Here is an 18,716-nt window from a genome sequence, read left to right as displayed (position 1 = left end):
CCAAGGTGGATGGGGAAAGAAAAAGCAAGGGAAAATGGAAAGAAGAAGAGTAAAAAGGGGCTGCATGCATGCAAGCAGACTGCTGAGCAGTCCCCTCGCCTATCTGTGCCCTGCGCCTGATCGCTGCCCTCTGGCCTGCCTTATTCTTCTTAAATCCTTTTTCTATGTGAGGAATCATATTTCTACCATTCTCCCTAGTGTGGATACGTGCCCTTCATGGTTCCCAGCCAGACCTGCGAAAGTGAACTGGCTGAGACAGGAGAATCACGCTGCATTTGGCTCTGGTGGGCAGGGAAGGAGAAACGCCCAGGGATTCAGCCACTCCATAACTTCTGGGACAGGCCTGTTGTGGTTATAAAGAGAAGTGGTCAAGTGTAAAAAGAGAATTCAGGTGCACTTACATGCTAACACAGTTTTACAAAACCCCTATACGTTATGTTGGTTTGATTATTTTGTCTATAAGTTTTTTTTTTCTTTTTTTTTTTTTTTTTTTTTTTATAGAGGACAAGAGCAGGAAAAAGCCTGGTTTACTGCCAGCTATTTTGTCATTCTGTGCCATTCTGTCTCCTGGTCTAACACCTTTGATACAATTCATGTATCCACAGTGCGGGGATTTTTTTAAAGTTTCCACCCTTAGCTTCCTCTAAACCTAAATTTGTTTTGGCTTTGTTCCAGCTCCACTTATCCTCAATCTCACATGGCTGAAGGGGTCTAGAGCTGTCTGCCAACATACTGAGATCCTTCACATACCCTTGCCTTAGGACATCAGACAACTAAAATCTCCAAGCCCACATCAGGCCCACCTTCTCCCATCCTTAATTTTCATATGAAATACTGTCCATTAGTTTTGTGGCATTCTAGTTCAGAACTGTATTTCTGCTCTCAGTATTTCTACTTAGCAACTGAAGGTACCGAAGTGGGAAAAGAGTTACTCTGGTGGCCCGTGTTGAACAAAGCCCTCTTCTGCTCCAGTCTCCTCCACCTCCTCCGTTCTGCAACCGTCAGCAGAAACAGCGTCTTATCTGGCCAGATAACAGAAAAGTTAAGTGGCCAAGTGGAAATATTTTGCTTTTGTTCTTACAGAGATTACTGCTTCCCAGATTTTCACTTTTGCAAAGGAGGCAGAAAAGGCTCAGCAGCTGAATGAATGATTTGAAGCAAGGACAGCACTGAGGAGTCCTCTAAGGGCAACTAAGGCAACCTGGAGGCTGTGACAGCCCTTTAGCCTGTGGGTGACCAGACTGGGAGGTGTTCAAGGAGAGGCTAAACCAAGAGCCAACGTGGACACTGGGTACAGTTGGAACTGGAGCAGAGATTAAATAACAAGAAGCCTTCTAAAAATGCCTTCTGACCTCTTAGATTCCACGGGAAGAGCAGCTGTCTCCAGGTCAGCCTTGAGTTCTTATTCTTGTAAGTAAAAGCTCTCTCACATGACAGTGAAGACTATTTACTGTTCACAGAAGACTGCTAAGCACAGACTGGAATATTTATATTTATTTTTGCAATGCCATAGGTAAAAACAATTTAACAATGCCAAGTACAGGTGTTATTCTCATAAAAACGTCTTGTTTCAAACCAAATGATTTATTTCCCACAAAAAGTTAAAATCACATGCAGCTATATGAAGGTTAATTGCTTAAGATCCACAATTATATATCAGAAGACTTTGTTAAAATAAAAACATACTCAACTACAGTTTTAACAAGGCAATTACACAGAACTAGAAAACTGACTCTGTAGTAAAATATAAAAATCTACAATTATAAATATAAATTTGGTCCATGGATCACTACGGAAGTAGAAGTATTTACATTAAGTGTCAGATTACTATTCTAAATTTCTAACTGAAGTCTTAAAATGTTGAATGTTATGGGGAACAGTATTTTATTTACATTCTACTATATTAAAAGTTATATTTCTAGCAAATGTAAATTGTTATAAATACTGCAAGTAATTCAAATACTAAACCCATGACATGTTTGTAATTGAGAATCCCCTAACATCTATACATATGATAATTTTAAGTTAAAAGTAAAGCCAGATAAATCAAAAACTAATACTGAAAAAACATACCACAATTCAATTCTTAGAAACACTGTAAAAGTCAATCAAGTTAGTTCAGACATAACAATGTATTACAAGAAATCTTTCAAGAAAAGGCACACATTGTTAATGATAAAAGTTCTGCAGTAAAGTCATATGTAACAGAAATGACTGTTTGAGCAACAGTTGGGATCTGATTATACATATAGTGACTGGACGGATTCCTCCCCTCCCCCCACCGAAGTATAAAACTGAAAATAATAATGGTAAAGTCCTGGTGTGATGTAGGTATGTGTGTGTGTAAGTTGATGTCCTTATTAAACTAAAGATTCTAAACTTTCAGCTGCATTCCCATCGGGTAAAGCTGAGCCATTACTGTCCATAGAGGCTGAAGGGTTTTCTTCCTGCCTTGTGCTGACAAGGCTGAGAATAGCTTTGTACAGAAACTGGTACTGTTCCTGGAGGAGAAAAGAGGAAAGAGTCAGGGTGTGGTCAGAAATAGTAACACTAGATTATCTTGTAACACCGTTACTCCACCTTAATTAACAGCTGATGTGTCAGTCTGTTCCTGTACTGTACCCCACAATTTATTGTGTTACTCAGCAGCTTTATTAATTTTCTGACTTAGGGCTCCCTCTGTACACAATGTAAAGCACAACATTAAGGAACACTATACGGGTAGGGGAGAAAACTGTGTTTTAAAAGAAGTACTATGTGCTGAATGTGATCCTTGTTTAAAATCAATTGCAAAGTTCCTACTGACTGAACGAGGTCAGGATTAGAGCTATTATTTTTTCCCCCTTCACTATGTCATTTTTTGCCCTCTGAATTCTATCAAGGCAGATCTTTTGTTTTCTTTTTGGTACTTGCAGTTATTGCTTATGTTTTTGAACACCTTGCCAAGTGTACGAAGAGAAACTTTGTGGGAAGATCCAGAGAAGGCCACTGCCTAGAGGGAGTGGGGAGTCTCAGTTTGGTGCAGTGGGAAATAGGGAATATCAGAAGTCAGGTGCTCTGCAGTGTGGGCTGGGAAGGGGAAAACAGCTGGATGGTCTGTGCAGGGCAGCACTGTGGGAGAACGGGCACAGCAAAGACTGTGCTGCACCAGGGAACAGTGGATGCTCCGAATGGGCAGAGAAATATTTTGGGATCTAGGAATGATACAGAAAGATAAAGAACTTCTGTGCTGGAAGGAGTATGGAACAGAAAGTCAGAATAAACAGAGCAGGGTTTGGGGTCTGGACTAAGATATGAGATAGAAAGAACAACAAATTTGAACACCTGCAGTACATGGATAGGAAACCGGGAAATCTGAGATAAAGGGCCTAGGTATTTGCTGGAGGCTCCTGGGGCAAGAAGAGTGAAGGTCCCAATGATGATGCAGAGGTGGGAAGAGTTCCCATTTTCACTCCATTGTCTGCCAGGCACCTCATTCTGGGCTAGCAGGGCAGGGCAGGGTGTGGACACATCTGGTAATCCTGTGTTATGTTTTGCTGTCAAAAATGTGATAATGCTAACCTTAATGTTTCACTCTTATTTAAAATATTCTCCTTATTACATCCACTGTAGCTCTCCAGCAGTCAGATTTGCAGAAATATGACCAAAGGGACAGGGTTTGTAGTTTTTCATTTCTGTGATGGATTTTCATTTGTATGACACCGACTTAGTAAATAATTATTATTTGTTATGCTTTTCATGTTTTTTCTTTCTACAAGCAGAGTGGCAATGGTGTCAAGTCAACATTCAACAGATCGTGAGAAATCAAAGTCCATCCTGAAATGGAAAACTAAGGTAACTACTTTCTAGTTAGGGCAATTACTTAAGGGTCTACTTGGAGTACAGATTTATTCCTGCTGAATTAAAACCTTCATTGTGCAGATTTTATGATGATTGTGGCAACTCTGCACATTCTGAATATGAACACTCAATAATCACGTAACAGGTTTTCATGGCAAATACTTGGTTTTGGAATAAGCAGGTCTGTTTTGGAATACAGCACCTTTGGAAGACAGTTTTGATTAACTTACACAAGAGACTAAGGCATCAGTGGTCCAGTAATGTTGCCCTAAGGTCTAAGCAACATATAATACCACACAGAAGAAAAAATATATACACACATTTTGCTTGTTACTTACAATGTCTGTAAAGACTCCAGGCCTCATCAAATTTATCATCTTTGCTACCTGGTAAACATCCACTGAGTTCTCATTTTCCAGTTGATGCATCAGTGTTGTTAACGCACAGAAAGTGCCTGCCGTCACCCCTCCATGCCTTTGTAAAGGAAGAAAAAAAGTCTCTAGAAACTGTACCAAGTTTCTACAGTTCAAGACAATACAAAATCCAGGGTAAACTGTTAAGATTAATCTCTGTCATGTGATCTTTGCACTCTCTGAAATAGGGTTGCCCAGCAAGTGCCTTAACACAACCTTCAAATCGCCTGGCTACAATTTCTAGTGAGTCTTTAAAAGCCAGTCTTAAGAGTTATTTCCCTACAATCCTTTACTAAGCAAATCCTGAGGGCCTCAGGTCCTTCACTATTTCAACATTTCAGTATTTTTCAGCCATTATTAAAAAGCTGGAGAAGGGTAAGTTGCCTCATCTAAGTAGTCTTACTTCTTTCAGTAACAGACAGTGAAGCCCTGATGGACTTCCTCTCCACTGCTCTATCTGACAATCATCCAGAGTATCACCATGACAGAATTGAAAAGAGAACATTGGAGTGTGATAAAATAAAAATATTTCCATTGTTGATGTAGCTGAAACAGAAGCAGCAATACTATTTGTAAGGTGCAGACTTTGTGCCTTATTTCAGTGTCTTTCATGCTAAATGAGATAAGAGAATGGTTCTACAGAAAAACACCAAACCAAAGTGAAAGTTGCAGTTCTTACTCATCATGTACAATCATGGGCCCATCACGACTGGAAGCTTCCTCTTTGATGATGCTGATCAGTTCAAAAGTTTTACTAATAGGGCTGTCAGGATTTGGCCATTTTGGACACTGAAAATGCCTCACTTCAAGTACATAGTCATCCTAAAAGAGTAAAAAAACATAGATCAGTTTGGTAAAAGATTGACTATCCTTATTTTTATCTTTCACCCTGTTCCAGTCCAGCTCCAGCCTCCAGATACAGAATACCACTGCTGTGGAGACTGGATTACCCTATTGCCCACGTCATCACATTACCTATAGAAGTTACTCCCTCCCTGGGTGTTTCAAAGGCATTTTATTACTCATTTACCAGAGATAACGTAACAAAATGTAGGCATTACCTTTAGCAAATCAAGTCCTGAGTTACATGTTTAGAACAGTGTTACCTGTGTAGCTTCTAAAATAAAGTCTTGGATTATGAGCTTCTCTTCGTTAGACAGACACTTGTGTTCTTCGGCAATCATAGTAACTTTAAAACTCTCACAGTTTATAGGCTCATCTTTGTTTGGCCAGTATACAAACTCGTCTTCAGCCTCCAGGAAAGAAAAAAAAGAAGCCATAAAAATAAATAACATTGAGCTCTTAAAATAAAATAACCCAACATAATAAATTGTCATATATGTAAATCAGTACAGCCAGCTAGATTTAAATTGACGAATCAAAATTTAGGTGGGATTACAAACATCACAAGTGATGTTTTCAGACACCTCTGTTGTGATCCTGACCGGGAGACCATTGTACCCTTTTGGAGACAGTGACCCATGTAACAGTCAATATGTGCTGTGGTGCCCTGTGCCACATGTCCAGCCTGGCCTTCAGCTGGTGGGTTGTAACAGAGGAGGCTGCAACTGGCAATTACATCACTTGAGTGGCCTCGGGGTGATCTAAAAGTGTAGCAAGAAGTTCTCATGAGAATGCCATTCTTTTTGACAACAGAAATGATGAACAGAAGTGTCTTCTTCCAAGAAAATCTTATAATTGCTCAAATAACCAAAATGGGGGTGACCCTTCCATTGACAGGAGCTGCATGGTATGATGTACCTTGATACATTGACGCATTCAATGCCGCACAACCTGGGGTTTCCAGGATCTCTCTGATAGGATGTAGAATTATCTATACTATCCTCTCCTTCTAGTGTTAGCTCTAATAAATAGCATTTAAAATAATATGTTACAGAGTCTCAGTGCCTTTCTTACTTGAATCATAATGAACCATCACCTCCTGGCAAACAACCTCCCTTATTACAAAGGCTACCTTAAAAATCCATCTGTTTCATAAGAACTGTAACACTCATAAATCATTTGATGAGAAGAAAAAAAAAAAGAACACAGTCTTAGTTGAACATATTTTTCCAATCATGGAATACTCTCCAAAGCATTTGCATAGCTCTCCTCCAAACTCATTACCAAACATGATGCCCTCTAACACCTCCAGATTTCTCAAAGTACCAGCCTAAAAGCTCTCAGATATTCCTACATTTCTAGTAACTGAAAACCATATTATTCTGTAATTAAATTACACAAACAAAACAAACATTTGAGCAACCTTTGCTGTTTAGAGTCAGATAAATCCCTGCTAAACAAACATTTGCTTGTAACTTTAGGAGATGAGCAAGAGAACCAACTTCATATTTCTACCATACCTAGTAAGGGCTGAAGAAGCCATTTTACAACTAAAGTAAAACGGAGCGAAAACTAGCTTTACGTAATGGTTACTTCTGCTGTTTGGCTCTTTTTACAAGTTACACAGGAATGATTGAATACTTTCTCATACCAGTTGCGATATGCGCGGACAAGGACCTCCAGCTTTCCACTAGATGATTATTGATAGATTTTACACTCAGTAGAGTATTAACACTTTTTAATTGTTTTTCCCAAAATCCAAGCTACTGTCTCATGTGCTGCATATTTCAAAATGGTAATACATAAACCCGTAATAATCAGCCACAAAACTCACCATATTCTGGCTATCAGGAAGCATGACTACTAGCTGGGCATTGTGGTCCCATATCATTCTCCAGAAATCCTTAATAGTGTGTAGTAAGGGATGCTGAGTAATAATGAATTCATTACTTTGATAATAACCCTGCAAAACAAAATCAACAGACTCAGAACTGATGCCGAACTATTAACATTTAAAGGATGCTTCTACTGGACAGATTCAAAAGCCTAGAAAATAAATCGCTGACTTGTGGCTCCTTTGGTTTTCTACAAATATAAGAAGAACATAAAACTTTAATTGCAGTATTTTGCAAGTGAAAATAATAAGATCAATTACAATGGAATAATTTTAAAAACTTAAAATAAATATGACAAAATAAAACAGCGGAGACTTGAACAGCCAACTCAGAATGAAAATACATTAACTCATACACACATGCTAATTGTTTTTCATTAGCTAGAAAACATCCAGAGGATCTGGCAACCTGAAACAAATAAAAGAAGGCTTGAAAGATCTGCAGAAGTCCCAAGTAGTCTCTTAATTTGTACAGATGTCCCAGATCAACTTCTTAGCACAAAAAAAAGTTCCTTTGCACTAATGCACCTGATGAAGGATCACATATGCAGAGCACTGCAGGGAACTTTTCCATCTCTTTCCTGAATGTCCAGGAAGCATTTACTCTTCCCTTTCAGCTAATGAGGGGCGAAAGAGTTGAAGAAAACTCAGGGAACAACATGATAATAGAAAGCTGATGAGCTATGGTGTCTTGAGCTATGCCAGCTGCAAAAGCTCTGTAAGATGAGCAGCAGGAAGGCAAATCACAGTACAGGCATTATAAACTAACTTGTTAGTTAACACTTTTAGTTCATCTCAGAAGATCTTTTCACATGTGGCATTTAGCTTTACTAGTTTTTAAAACCACGATGGGATTTCTCCTTCTACAGATTGTCAAAATGCAATGTACTTAACCAGATGTAAAAAGAGTAATAATACTTCCTGGGGTAAGTTAACTCTTTCAGGCAGAATGAATAAAGGAATAAAGGGGGTTTGGAAATTAGGACTGTGCCACCCTAATATAGGCACACAGCAAATCTAAAAAGAGCTACACAATGGGACACCGTTTTTCACCAATACAGTTAACTGACTTACCATAATGTAGGAAGCATTGATGTAGTCTGTCCCTTCACCAGACAGTGATGAGATACCCACTCTTGATCTTTCCACTGTAAAAAAAAGTCATGAACTAGTACTTATGTTGCAATGACACAAACTATAGCAATTATCACATAGTAATGATAACACTAAGCTTCATCAGTGTAAAGTGTTTTCCAGCCATCTATTTTGTCTTCCTGTGTGTGGTAATATAAATAATTTTTCCACTGTAAGTACTTTACAGAACACTGCTCCACCCCAATGCAGACGTCTTCAGTTCTTGATAAGGAAAGACAGAAGGTTTGAAATACACAGTTCATGAATATTTTTCCACCCGGAGAAGCTGATTTGAACAAGCTTACCAGGAATGATGGATGAAGTTCGGTTCTTTTCTCTGTTGCATTGTTTAAGTGCAGTTGAATAATCACACTGCTGTGTGTTACACTGGCTCAGTAACTGAAACAAAGAAGATAAAAAAAATCAGGTCACTGCAAAAAAGCCATTCCTTCATTAGCTGCATTAAACAGAAGAGTGCATGTATTGCAGGTTAGCTGTCTCTCTTTACTTTAGGTAATCAGTTATCTGCCTAAACTACTTAGCAACTCATGGGAATCTTTTCACTGTTTTATCAGTTCAAATGATTCTTAAGCCATAAGTCTCATCATAGTAAATGATTCTTAAGTCTCATCATAGTAAATGATTCTTAAGTCCATAAGCATGTCTTTGAAGGAAATACCATCCATCCCCACCCTTCAGTGCTTGTGCCATCTCAGTATCACTTATATCTTTGCTTGCACAGCAATTTGGGTAAACTTAATTATTTTTGGAAAAAAAGTAAATGTCTGTGCAGAAAAATCTGCATTGTTATACAAAGAGTACAGCTCCTGATGTGAGGCAGCTCCACATCCACAAGCACCACTTGTTCACTTATTGCCTGCCGAGGTGAAGCCTGTCTTTTGGCCACTTCTGTGCACTGAGGGGAACATGTTGATTGACATAGCTCATCTCATTGTCACCACAATGACTTCTTTCCAGACAGTTGTTTTACTTTTGGGATCTTCATGTGAAGGCACATAGCTCTTCAAAAAATCCACTCATCAACCCATATCTCCTTTATTGTTTTTAAGACAACCCCCCCCCCCCCCCGTTATTCAAGAGTATGTAATTCTTTTGTCCCAACTGACTGCATGCATTTTCAAATTACTCTGAATTTAACCTCAGCAGTTAAATTACAGATAAAGAAAACCACTAAAAATTGTGTTGATATATCTACTGTTAAGTCATTGAAGCCTGCAGGCCTAAAGCTTTTTGTATTACTATCTCCGAGAGCTCACCTTGAATTGTTTCTCAAGTCTGGTCTTTCCTGTAGGTCCAGGTATCAAGAGAGCATTAACATAGGCATGAATGTGAGTCTCGAGAACTTCTGTTTCTTTGCTGAGTATCGCTTCAACCAATGCATCATGAATGAAGATGTACTGTTCCTAGGAAAAGAAAACCAAACATGTGAGCTCTTAGATTCCCCTGGACACCTCTGGCTAAGCTACCACTTCTGACACGTATATCTTCACAGCGGGCTGCTGTAGGGGAGGTGCTCGAAAGTGATTCTCTGCAGTGAAAGCTGACCCTCCACAATGACAGTACATATTTACGAGCACAGTTGAACTACACATGCAATGTATATATGATATAATACCAAATCCCTACCACCTGTGATATCTGATGTTCACAGAACAGGGTTAAAAATGCAAGCATAGCCTGGTGTCAAATTTCCAAGTCAGCTTGTTATGTGGCTCTCCCTGTCTTTCTTGCAATAGAGTGATCACTCCCAGTTCCTACTGCTAGGCTCTATTTTCTCTCTCACATCCTTTGAAACGAGTGCCCATGCTGTTGTTGATTACCTTTTCTTCTATTGAAAGGCACTAGGAAATTTAACCACCTGTTCCTGAAACCTGAAATAGACTTTAAAATGCCCTGCTGTTGTCCTTATTGCTTTCTTCTGGTCTTTCACTATTCTATATATATTCTTCAGTTTAAAGTAGCTATAGAGAACCTTCTGTCTGCAACAGCTTTTTTTCCTACTTGTTATTACCAGATATCTACTGTTTGATCAAGTTCAGTGAAGATCTGATAATGGTGTTTCCCTAAAAGAATCTATGACAAAAATGCACGCCCTGCCAAGAAAGTGCCACTGCAGGAAGCATGATTTATACATTCTTTCTTTCTTCTGAGTCCTCGTTAATAAACAGACAAGAGCCCACAGGCAATTTCTAGTGCATTGCTCCAAGTGAGCCTAGAAGGATGTCTCTATAAAAGCAAGGGAAGGAAAAGGGAAGGTCCAGTCTGTAATAGTCTCTTGCTATATATATATTTTATTCTTACCTCAGTCTGCACCAAGTAGTTCCTTTGGGTACGTATGTGTTTTAAGAATCCAAATACGTTGACTGTCCCTTCATGCTGAATTTGCTGCAGCATGCTGTCTAACACTATGTAAGTGCCTGTCCTTCCAACACCAGCACTACAAAACAAAAGAATAATCCTGAGCCTGAAAGTAAAATAACAACGAAAAGAATTGTTTCTTATACATAGCTTTTTCAACAAACTGGTGTGTAGGGAAGACTTTCCTCTACAAATTGTTTCATTATATGACATACTTTGCTAACACTTCAAGGCTGGTAATGAAAAAAAAAAAGTTTTCAACTCATCTTTTGCTTTGTGAAAGACCAGACTTAAAGATCATTTTCCCAAATTACTTTTAAATTGTCAATTGAAATAGAACTAAGGGGTTTCCTTAAGTTCTGCAACTTTCAAGCTTCTGATATTCTTTAGGATACTTTATTAAGTACATCTAGAAAAGGTGGCATATGTCAGCATTTGGGCACAGTTAACGTGTTCAAGTTCTTCTTTGGGCACAGTTAACGTGTTCAAGTTCTTCTATGTTGAAATAAACATCTCTTAAAGGAAAAGTTGCATTATGCTACGCATTACAGATACAGGAGATTTCAAAGACACTGGGTTGAGGAAGACCCCAGGAAGTGGCAGAGCTCCTGAAGGTACATCTGTAAAAGAAAAAGCTTAGTGCTCTTCAGACACAGCTAAGATGGCAAGCAATGGTCGAAACCCTTTTTAAAAAGGGAATATGCAGAAGGAAGGGTTAATTGACTTGCTCCCATTATCAACTCTGACTCATGTAGCATAAAACCAGCTGTACTGTAGAATTAAACCCCAACTTTTCCTTTCATAAATTATCTAGGTTGGAAGTACAAGGTCAAAAGGTCATTTTTTGTTATCTAGTCCTATATGGAAATTAGGCAGTTGTAATTCTCTTCTAAGTTATAAGGAAACGTTACGTGTGCTGTACTTGTAACTTGACAGCAACACTGTACTGGGTCTGCATGTGCCCTTACAGGCAGATCCAAGCTCAGTCTGTACATGCTAAGTCAGTCATCTCATTTCTTCCACAGAGGTGGCACAAACTATGGGTAATGTGAAATCAGATTGTTATAATAAACTGTCTAAATAAATGTGGTATAAAACAGAAAGGTTATTAACACACTATTAGACATGAAAAAGTATAAAGATTACCAGACACCATCTGTACTTGTTATGAAAGACAAAACATGAAAAATACCCAAACATAAAAATAGCTAAAAAAAGTTTCATGAAGTTCGTCATCTGTGTCCTCCATATAGCCTGTAAAGATAAATAAAAGTTATTTTTCTAACATGAGAGGACTCCTTTGAAATTCCACAGCGCATGTGGACAGTTGAATTAAAAGCTGAATAAAACTGTCTACAGACAGAGGTGAGTTATACCTACAACCCAATGGAGATGTCTGACTGAAGCCACACAACTTACCATTGTTTACTTTTTAAAAACTTGATTTAGTTGACTTATAATATATTGCTGATCTCTCAGCCTGCTGGCATAGATCTCAGACTTGGCATTTTGGGGAAACTCTTACTTTCAATTTCCCAAGAAAAGGCAGGATGTATATAGCAGCAAAACAACCAAAATGTGGAATTTTCATTTTTCAAGCTAAAAACAGATTTCAGTCAGATTACATCATCCCAGAAATAAAATATCTTCATTTGCAGTGTTTGTGAGGTAACTTTACCTGTTGGCTTTCTCAGAGTCAGCTCCAGAAGGACAGAATTCATGAGGAGGTTCTCTTTCCAAATGTTCCATCAAAGGTGAGGTACTACAGTGGAAAACCAGAACCTGCTTATATATTTTACAATAACCCGCTCCTTCACGGGCATTGCGAAGTCATTCCAGGCCCTACAAGCCCTTTTAAACCAATTTTCCCTGAGCTTCCCAGTTTTAGTGAGCACTGACAAAACACCTGCCTGCACACTGCGGCACATGCAGACTCAAACCGTTCCCCAGAATGCTCTTCCATTGCAAATGACTGCTAGAGCGCAGAGTAATGTTAAAAACAGCAGAGTTGTAGTTCAGCCAGGAATAGAGTGAGTCTTCTTTTGTGGACAGAGCTCCTTTTAGGATTACAGAGTATCCCTGCACCAAAGAAAGCATGAGCCAAAACCATCCTAACGATATCTTTGCAGAAAATGGAACATTTACTGTTATGTATGTACCTGGTAAGCTCATAGCAATCAAGAGAGTAGTACAGAAATGTGCAAAAAAGTAAAAAGAAAAGCATTTTTGCAAAAAAGAACAAACATAGTGCAGAGCAGCATCACACTGTTTACGGAGATTTACAGAAGTGGCACAGGCAGTTGATTAGTTGGCCTTACCAAGGACAGAAATATCAGCTAAGAAATTAATTTTATTCCATGAGGAATTCTTAAAATTGTGAGTGAAATTTTGCTTAACCCACCATTGCAAAATTCTTTTTTTCTGCAAAACAAAAGGGGAGTGAACCTTACGGCAGTAAAAACCACACCTGCAATGAACCACAACAGGCCCGACAGCGTGGCGCTTGGCATGCGATGCCTTCCGCACGAAGGTGAGCACGGGCAGTGTGTATTCTGGAACACCCATGTCAGGCCACTGGGTATAATGGTACTGAGTTACTATACGTCCACAAGATCTCCCTTTCTGTGAACCCTGTAATGGAAAAATAATTCCATATGTAAGCAGCCCACATCTGAATGGCAGCTCCTCATAATTTTATTTCTTTACCTGATAGTGCCTGAATTAGTACTGTCCATATTTATTTAACAGCATGCCACCTAGCTCTGAATATTCCAGCTTTCGAAGAGAAAAGGAAGGGCCAGTCCTCTGTCCCATCAGCTTGCCCTCTGAATGGAATAAATTACATGGCTCGGTCCCTTAGAAAGCCATAGAGAAAAGCTAAAAGCACTGCAGGGATAACAGATTACAGCTGCTCTTAAGAGTCATCAGCTATTTCTGCTACTTTGTGCCTCTGCTGGGTAGACAGAAAGGGTAGGATTTACTTCGCCCATCTTCAGTGATCTACAAGGGAAGTAGCCTTGTGTAGGCTGCTTTTCTAAGCTCTATGGCAACTCAGAGCAGGGATACCTTCAGAGAGCAGGTCATCTCATTCACAGATTGGTTCCTAAAAGAGGCAGAATAAATTACTTGGCAGTACCGTACTTTCACCATTAATTGTACAGGGAGGCTGAGAGACCAGATGACTAGCACATAGGTGCCTGAAATAAATCAAGCTTTTGGAATGCCTCTCGATGTAACCAATATCACACTGCTAAGTTGAGAGCACGCTGGTTCTATTTATAATAAAACAAGATGTAGATTCACATGTTTGGCAGAGGGGTAAAGATTCGGTCCTTAAAAAGGAAAACTGATAGCTGAGATAGATGATTTGATTCATACCACATTTTCTACTAGCTGCTTTCTTCCTGAAAATTTACTTTCCTGCTCACCAGGCAGGCAAAATCCAAGTGTGTGCTCTCCAGTGTGATGATAGCTTTTTCCCCGATGGTTCTACATCACACCAGTACACTACAGGCCAGTATCTTCTCAATCTGTTGATCTGGTCAAAGAACCTCTGAAGCTGATGAGCATCTTGGCTGGCTGAGACCTGCACGATTCAGCTTTACCTATACAACAGAAAACAGCTGCCAACTGCCCTAAAAAATATTCTAAGTAACTTTTAACACTGTCTTTTGCCCAAACCACGTTTACAGGATGCCACCAACCTTTTTGATCTTGGTGTTTCTAAGAGTAAAATTCCTCACAGTGTAATAGGCAAGTACATGAACACTCTTCTGAGTAACCAAGAAGTTTCCATATTCTTCGCTACCTTCAGCAGGCCAGTACTGGTCACATTTTCTCTGTTAGAAAGCAAATGCAAAACAGAGAAAGAAAGCAAAATGTCAAACTAGCATGCTGACATGTTCAAATTTAAGACCACAGTCAACCACAAAAAAAACAAACAGAGGAACTTCCAGTATAATAAGTTTTTAACAGACATGAACTTCAGCACAAGAGAACAAATAATGTGTAGTTATTTTGTGCTGTAAAGAGAGATGGCTGTGGAAAGATCTTTATTTGTAATGCTCAAAAAAAAGAAAGGTTTTAAATCATACTATCAGAGCTACAGCAACCTAATATTGCACGACTTGCCATTCTCTAGACACTAAAATCTAAAGAAAATAGCTGATAATTTATAGGAATAACAGGAATACATTCAAGCTGGGAGTCGTATGTGGCTTTTGATTGGTTCATAGCATGGGTACAGTACACTTATAACTTATCAGAAAGGGTAAAAGCGAGCTTGTGCGTAGCCAGAATAAACAACAGGGAGCTATGATGTCCAGCCTTTTCGTTGGGCAGCCGTGTAGCCTTCTCTAGGAGTACTAGAAGAGTACATGTTTAGAACATGGTATTATAAACAAAGTGGTACTACCAGTGTGACCCTCTCTGCATTTGCTGTGTTTGTGTCATCTGATAGATGTTTAATAGGTCATATGACAACAATTTGGTGTGTTTTAGGCATTGATGCCAATGTGTGACAGTTGTGATGCAATACCTCCTCATGTGACCGCAGGACACACGCATATTCCCATCACATAACCAGAGAAACACATATCCTGTGATGGGGTTTGATTTCATTTTATCTCACTAGATAAAAACATATCTAGTCAAGCGGCAGGAAAGGAACTGTGGGCCCCACAGGACATTAACAGGCAGCAGCCAGTGTATCCAGAAAAATTCACCCGAACTATGGCTTTCTCCTTTCCAGGGTTTAAGGCAGCTCTAAAAAAATAGAATGTCAGAGAGCAGGCTGCTAGAAGAATGTTGCACAAAGTCCACAGTCTGTCCGCTCCCGATTACACACAGGGCTTTTTTTCAGTAGAAGACAATCTTATGTGGTTAGACCACGGTATTTCAAGACTTCAGTTGTTGACAATTGAGCTTAAAGGTTTTCTTCAGTTTCATGCTACAAATCCTCACCTTTATACTTCTACTGCCAATCTCAATACAAGCAACAACTACAGATTTTTGCTTTTTGCTCAATAAATGCCTAAACCAGATTTTTAAAAGAGAGAAATGAGTCCGCTACAGATATATCTATCAACATCAGAGAAATAAATAACAGACAAAGGTATTCATACCCTTCCTTTCTCAATGAGATTAGTAATCATCACAATAACTTCTACATTGTGTTCCCATATCATCCTCCAGAAATCTTCTGCTGTAGATTTTAGTGGCCCTTGAGCTGCAATGTAGGCTTTCGGCTTGTTGTAGCCCTAAATTGAAATATAACAAATGACTCATCAAAACACAGTCCGTGAGCAAAAGGAGGCTGGGAGGAGTACACGACATTTTACATATCTGTTTTTAAAGAATCTCAAAAGCTTGTAAGTACCTTCAAATTTATAACTATCCAAATCACTGAAGCCCTGCAGTACCAGATGACATAAGAATGCAACTGTTATGTCAATGTTTATTATTCCAACAAATAGGATATATGTTCAAGTGCCTGTGTTCCAGCAGAATGTTGACATGACAGTGATTATGAGACATCTGTTATGATAGTGGTTTAAGAAATGAATCAAAATCACTCACATGTAAATTACTGGGTAATGAAAACAGAATAAATGGTACCTTGGTGAGACTCTCAGCCAAATGGCATCTTCCTCTCATGAGATTATCTCTGACAGAAGAATTAACCACTTACCAAAAATGCATAAAAGAACAAACATTCAGATGCGAAATGCTTCTGAAATGACTCAGATGTGACAGAACAATTTTTGTTTCATAAAGCTTTTCACCAAGCTTCAGTTGCTACAATATCAAAACGGATTCAAGAAAGAACTGGAGTTTTACCTGAGCTTTAACTTTTTTTCTTAACAAAATCTGTAATATTGTGCTATGGTTTTTTTTTAACTAAGTCTATTCACCTTCATACACCAGTATTTACGAAAAGGCTGACAGATGAATAGGCTGGCAGAGAGGAAAAAACACTTACATCAACGTAGTTGGCATTAATATAATCGGTCAGTTTTCCATCCTTTTCTGCAAGCTGTGCTAATTTAACCCTAGTATGATCATCTGTAGTGAAACAAGGGAGAAAATAAGCATAGTTTTCTGCAAGAATTATATTCTTTATGTAAGAAAACTTTTCAAAAAAATACTGAAATGAAATTTTACAGGACATGAGGTTAGTACAGTCACAATCAATGCAAAGATCCTGTGCTTAGGAATGAGTTGGATTCAAAATTCTAGTTTGCAGAAAAATAAACAAACGAATCCAAGGACTCAAGGACTCAGAATTCAGTTTCCTGAAGGGAAGCACCTGGGGTAATTTTATGGACTGTGACATATTCCCTACAGCCTCCAGGTGCTGCTTATGAAGGGGGATGGGTCTTCTGTAAGTCCTGTGTTGTGTCTGCCAAGCCTGCACAGTGTCCTGTCTGCCCTGGGCATCTCAAATGAGGGCAGGTACCCGTGTTTGGGCACAGTCACTCCAAGTTAGAAAGAGCAGAGCCTGGAGCCTGGAAAATGATGCGACCTTGGAGCATCTGGTCAGCTGAAGAGCTTCAGCAGTGTCTACCTCAGGAGGAGCCGAAGCTTTCTGTAGCCTGCACCGACTGTAGGCTACAGTCTAGAGGCTGTAGAGATTTATTCAGTTGCATAGGGGAATTCTACTTGAGCTACCCTAATCTGCTTGAGCATTGCCCTTTGAAAACAAAGACCCTGCATTGGCACCTTTTTTTATGATTAGGTATCAACACAGAATGGTAGAGGAAAATTCCTGACTTTCCTTCTCTCTAGAGGTATCTTCAGCCATGCGGAAAGGGACTTCTTGCTGCTAGTTTGCATTGCCTTCTGCCAGATGGGCTCATTCTGTCTCTTGTTCTATAAAGCTCTAATGACACTGCATGCTGAACCCAGATTTAATTTAGAGCTTCTTGTTATCAGAACAAAGTTGAAATACTATAGAGAATTAAGAAAAATATATTAAGCCATCAAAATGATCAAGAGCCCAGAGACAATAGCTTCAGGGAGAAATTAGCAAATCGGAATATATGTGTTTCAGAAAAGAAATATCTGAGATAGTTAAGAAGGGTAATGAAGTGGGAAAACAAATGTCCTGTCTAATGAAGCTGATCTATTACATTGTGGGAGGGCACAAAATAACATAAAATCAGTACATTTATATTTTTATATGACAGTAAACATATCCAGGGATTGTGAAGCTCCTAGGGAGGCTAAATCATTGCTATTCCAGATCAAAGATGGATTAATTTTGGCAATCAAAACACAGCTTCTCTAGCTTTATAATGGCATTATAATGAAATCTCCCAGCTCCCTTCAGGTCATCACAAAATACACAAATATGTCTTGCTAACACAGGTTCCTCGAAGCAGTAGAATGCCAGAGGTCTAGAAGAGACATGAAAACTCATGCTATTCCTCTTCAAGCATTTTGCTGAGCAGCATCCAGAACTTTCAGTGTAGAGGTACTTTTTCCACCCCTCTACTAAAAAATAAATCCATACTTGTCTATTATTTCTTAAACAGAGTATCAAGTGATACATTTACTTACAAGCAACAATGTTTATGTATCGATTCTTATTCTTGTTGTCGGGGTGATTAGAGCTGTCTGATGTAATACCTAGATCTACAGTACAGCTCTGGATTTCCTGAAAAAAAAAGTACATCATACTTTAGTAAGTATTAAGATACATAAGATGTCTTAAAATACAGCAATTTAGCACAAAAAGAACAACAACTTTATACCCAGTTATCTATGATATTTTACAACTACTTCATTGCTTTAAAAAAAAAAATGCAGTGAAATAATTCCTTACCTGATAAAACTCTTTCAGTGTCTAATGAGGGAATGAATGCAAAAAAAGTAAAAAAAAAATCAAATTGCACAGCACAGAACAAATGGATAAGTGTCTATATAAATTACAGTTACTATATGGAAAACAGTTATGATCATGCAATATATATCTGTATAGTAACAACAAACCTGAACATTCAGCAACTCTTAAAGGAAGCAAGAGGTAATTTTCCTGCTAAAATACTGGCATCTGTCTTCCTGCCTTTTAGCTTTAACTTTAGACCTTAGGCTGGTGAAAGCTTATATATATGAGCAACATCACTGACTTTAGCCAGATTATCTATACATTTAACTCTTCACTAGATTTGTTCTTGGTCCTTATAACTGCATTAGTTTCTCTGTGGAATGCT

The 18,716-nt window shown here is 38.7% G+C and overlaps 1 protein-coding gene across 8 annotated transcripts in view; it reads right to left on the bottom strand.

Annotated features, from left to right (window-relative positions):
- Positions 1-1,479: 1,479 nt before the first annotated feature.
- PTPRZ1 (protein tyrosine phosphatase receptor type Z1) overlaps positions 1,480-18,716 on the bottom strand; it is a 135,438-nt gene continuing 118,201 nt past the window's right edge. For 3 of the 8 annotated variants that reach the window (XM_054065508.1, XM_054065528.1, XM_054065543.1), the window contains 16 exons: positions 18,329-18,349; positions 18,064-18,160; positions 16,484-16,566; positions 15,627-15,761; positions 14,208-14,342; positions 12,971-13,134; positions 12,182-12,265; positions 10,447-10,582; positions 9,402-9,548; positions 8,430-8,523; positions 8,065-8,138; positions 6,931-7,059; positions 5,360-5,506; positions 4,933-5,075; positions 4,179-4,314; positions 1,480-2,501 (listed from right to left, as the gene is read on the bottom strand). In XM_054065508.1, coding sequence (XP_053921483.1) covers positions 2,361-2,501; positions 4,179-4,314; positions 4,933-5,075; positions 5,360-5,506; positions 6,931-7,059; positions 8,065-8,138; positions 8,430-8,523; positions 9,402-9,548; positions 10,447-10,582; positions 12,182-12,265; positions 12,971-13,134; positions 14,208-14,342; positions 15,627-15,761; positions 16,484-16,566; positions 18,064-18,160; positions 18,329-18,349 — 1,866 coding nt within the window. In that variant the 3' untranslated portion in view covers positions 1,480-2,360. The remainder of the gene's footprint in view (positions 2,502-4,178; positions 4,315-4,932; positions 5,076-5,359; positions 5,507-6,930; positions 7,060-8,064; positions 8,139-8,429; positions 8,524-9,401; positions 9,549-10,446; positions 10,583-12,181; positions 12,266-12,970; positions 13,135-14,207; positions 14,343-15,626; positions 15,762-16,483; positions 16,567-18,063; positions 18,161-18,328; positions 18,350-18,716) is intronic. The other 5 variants (XM_054065522.1, XM_054065550.1, XM_054065537.1 and 2 more) reach the window with 3 other exon arrangements.

This window comes from Cuculus canorus, chromosome 1, assembly GCF_017976375.1.
Source record: "Cuculus canorus isolate bCucCan1 chromosome 1, bCucCan1.pri, whole genome shotgun sequence".
NCBI lineage: Eukaryota > Metazoa > Chordata > Aves > Cuculiformes > Cuculidae > Cuculus > Cuculus canorus.
This window is presented reverse-complemented; position numbering and strand designations above follow the sequence as displayed.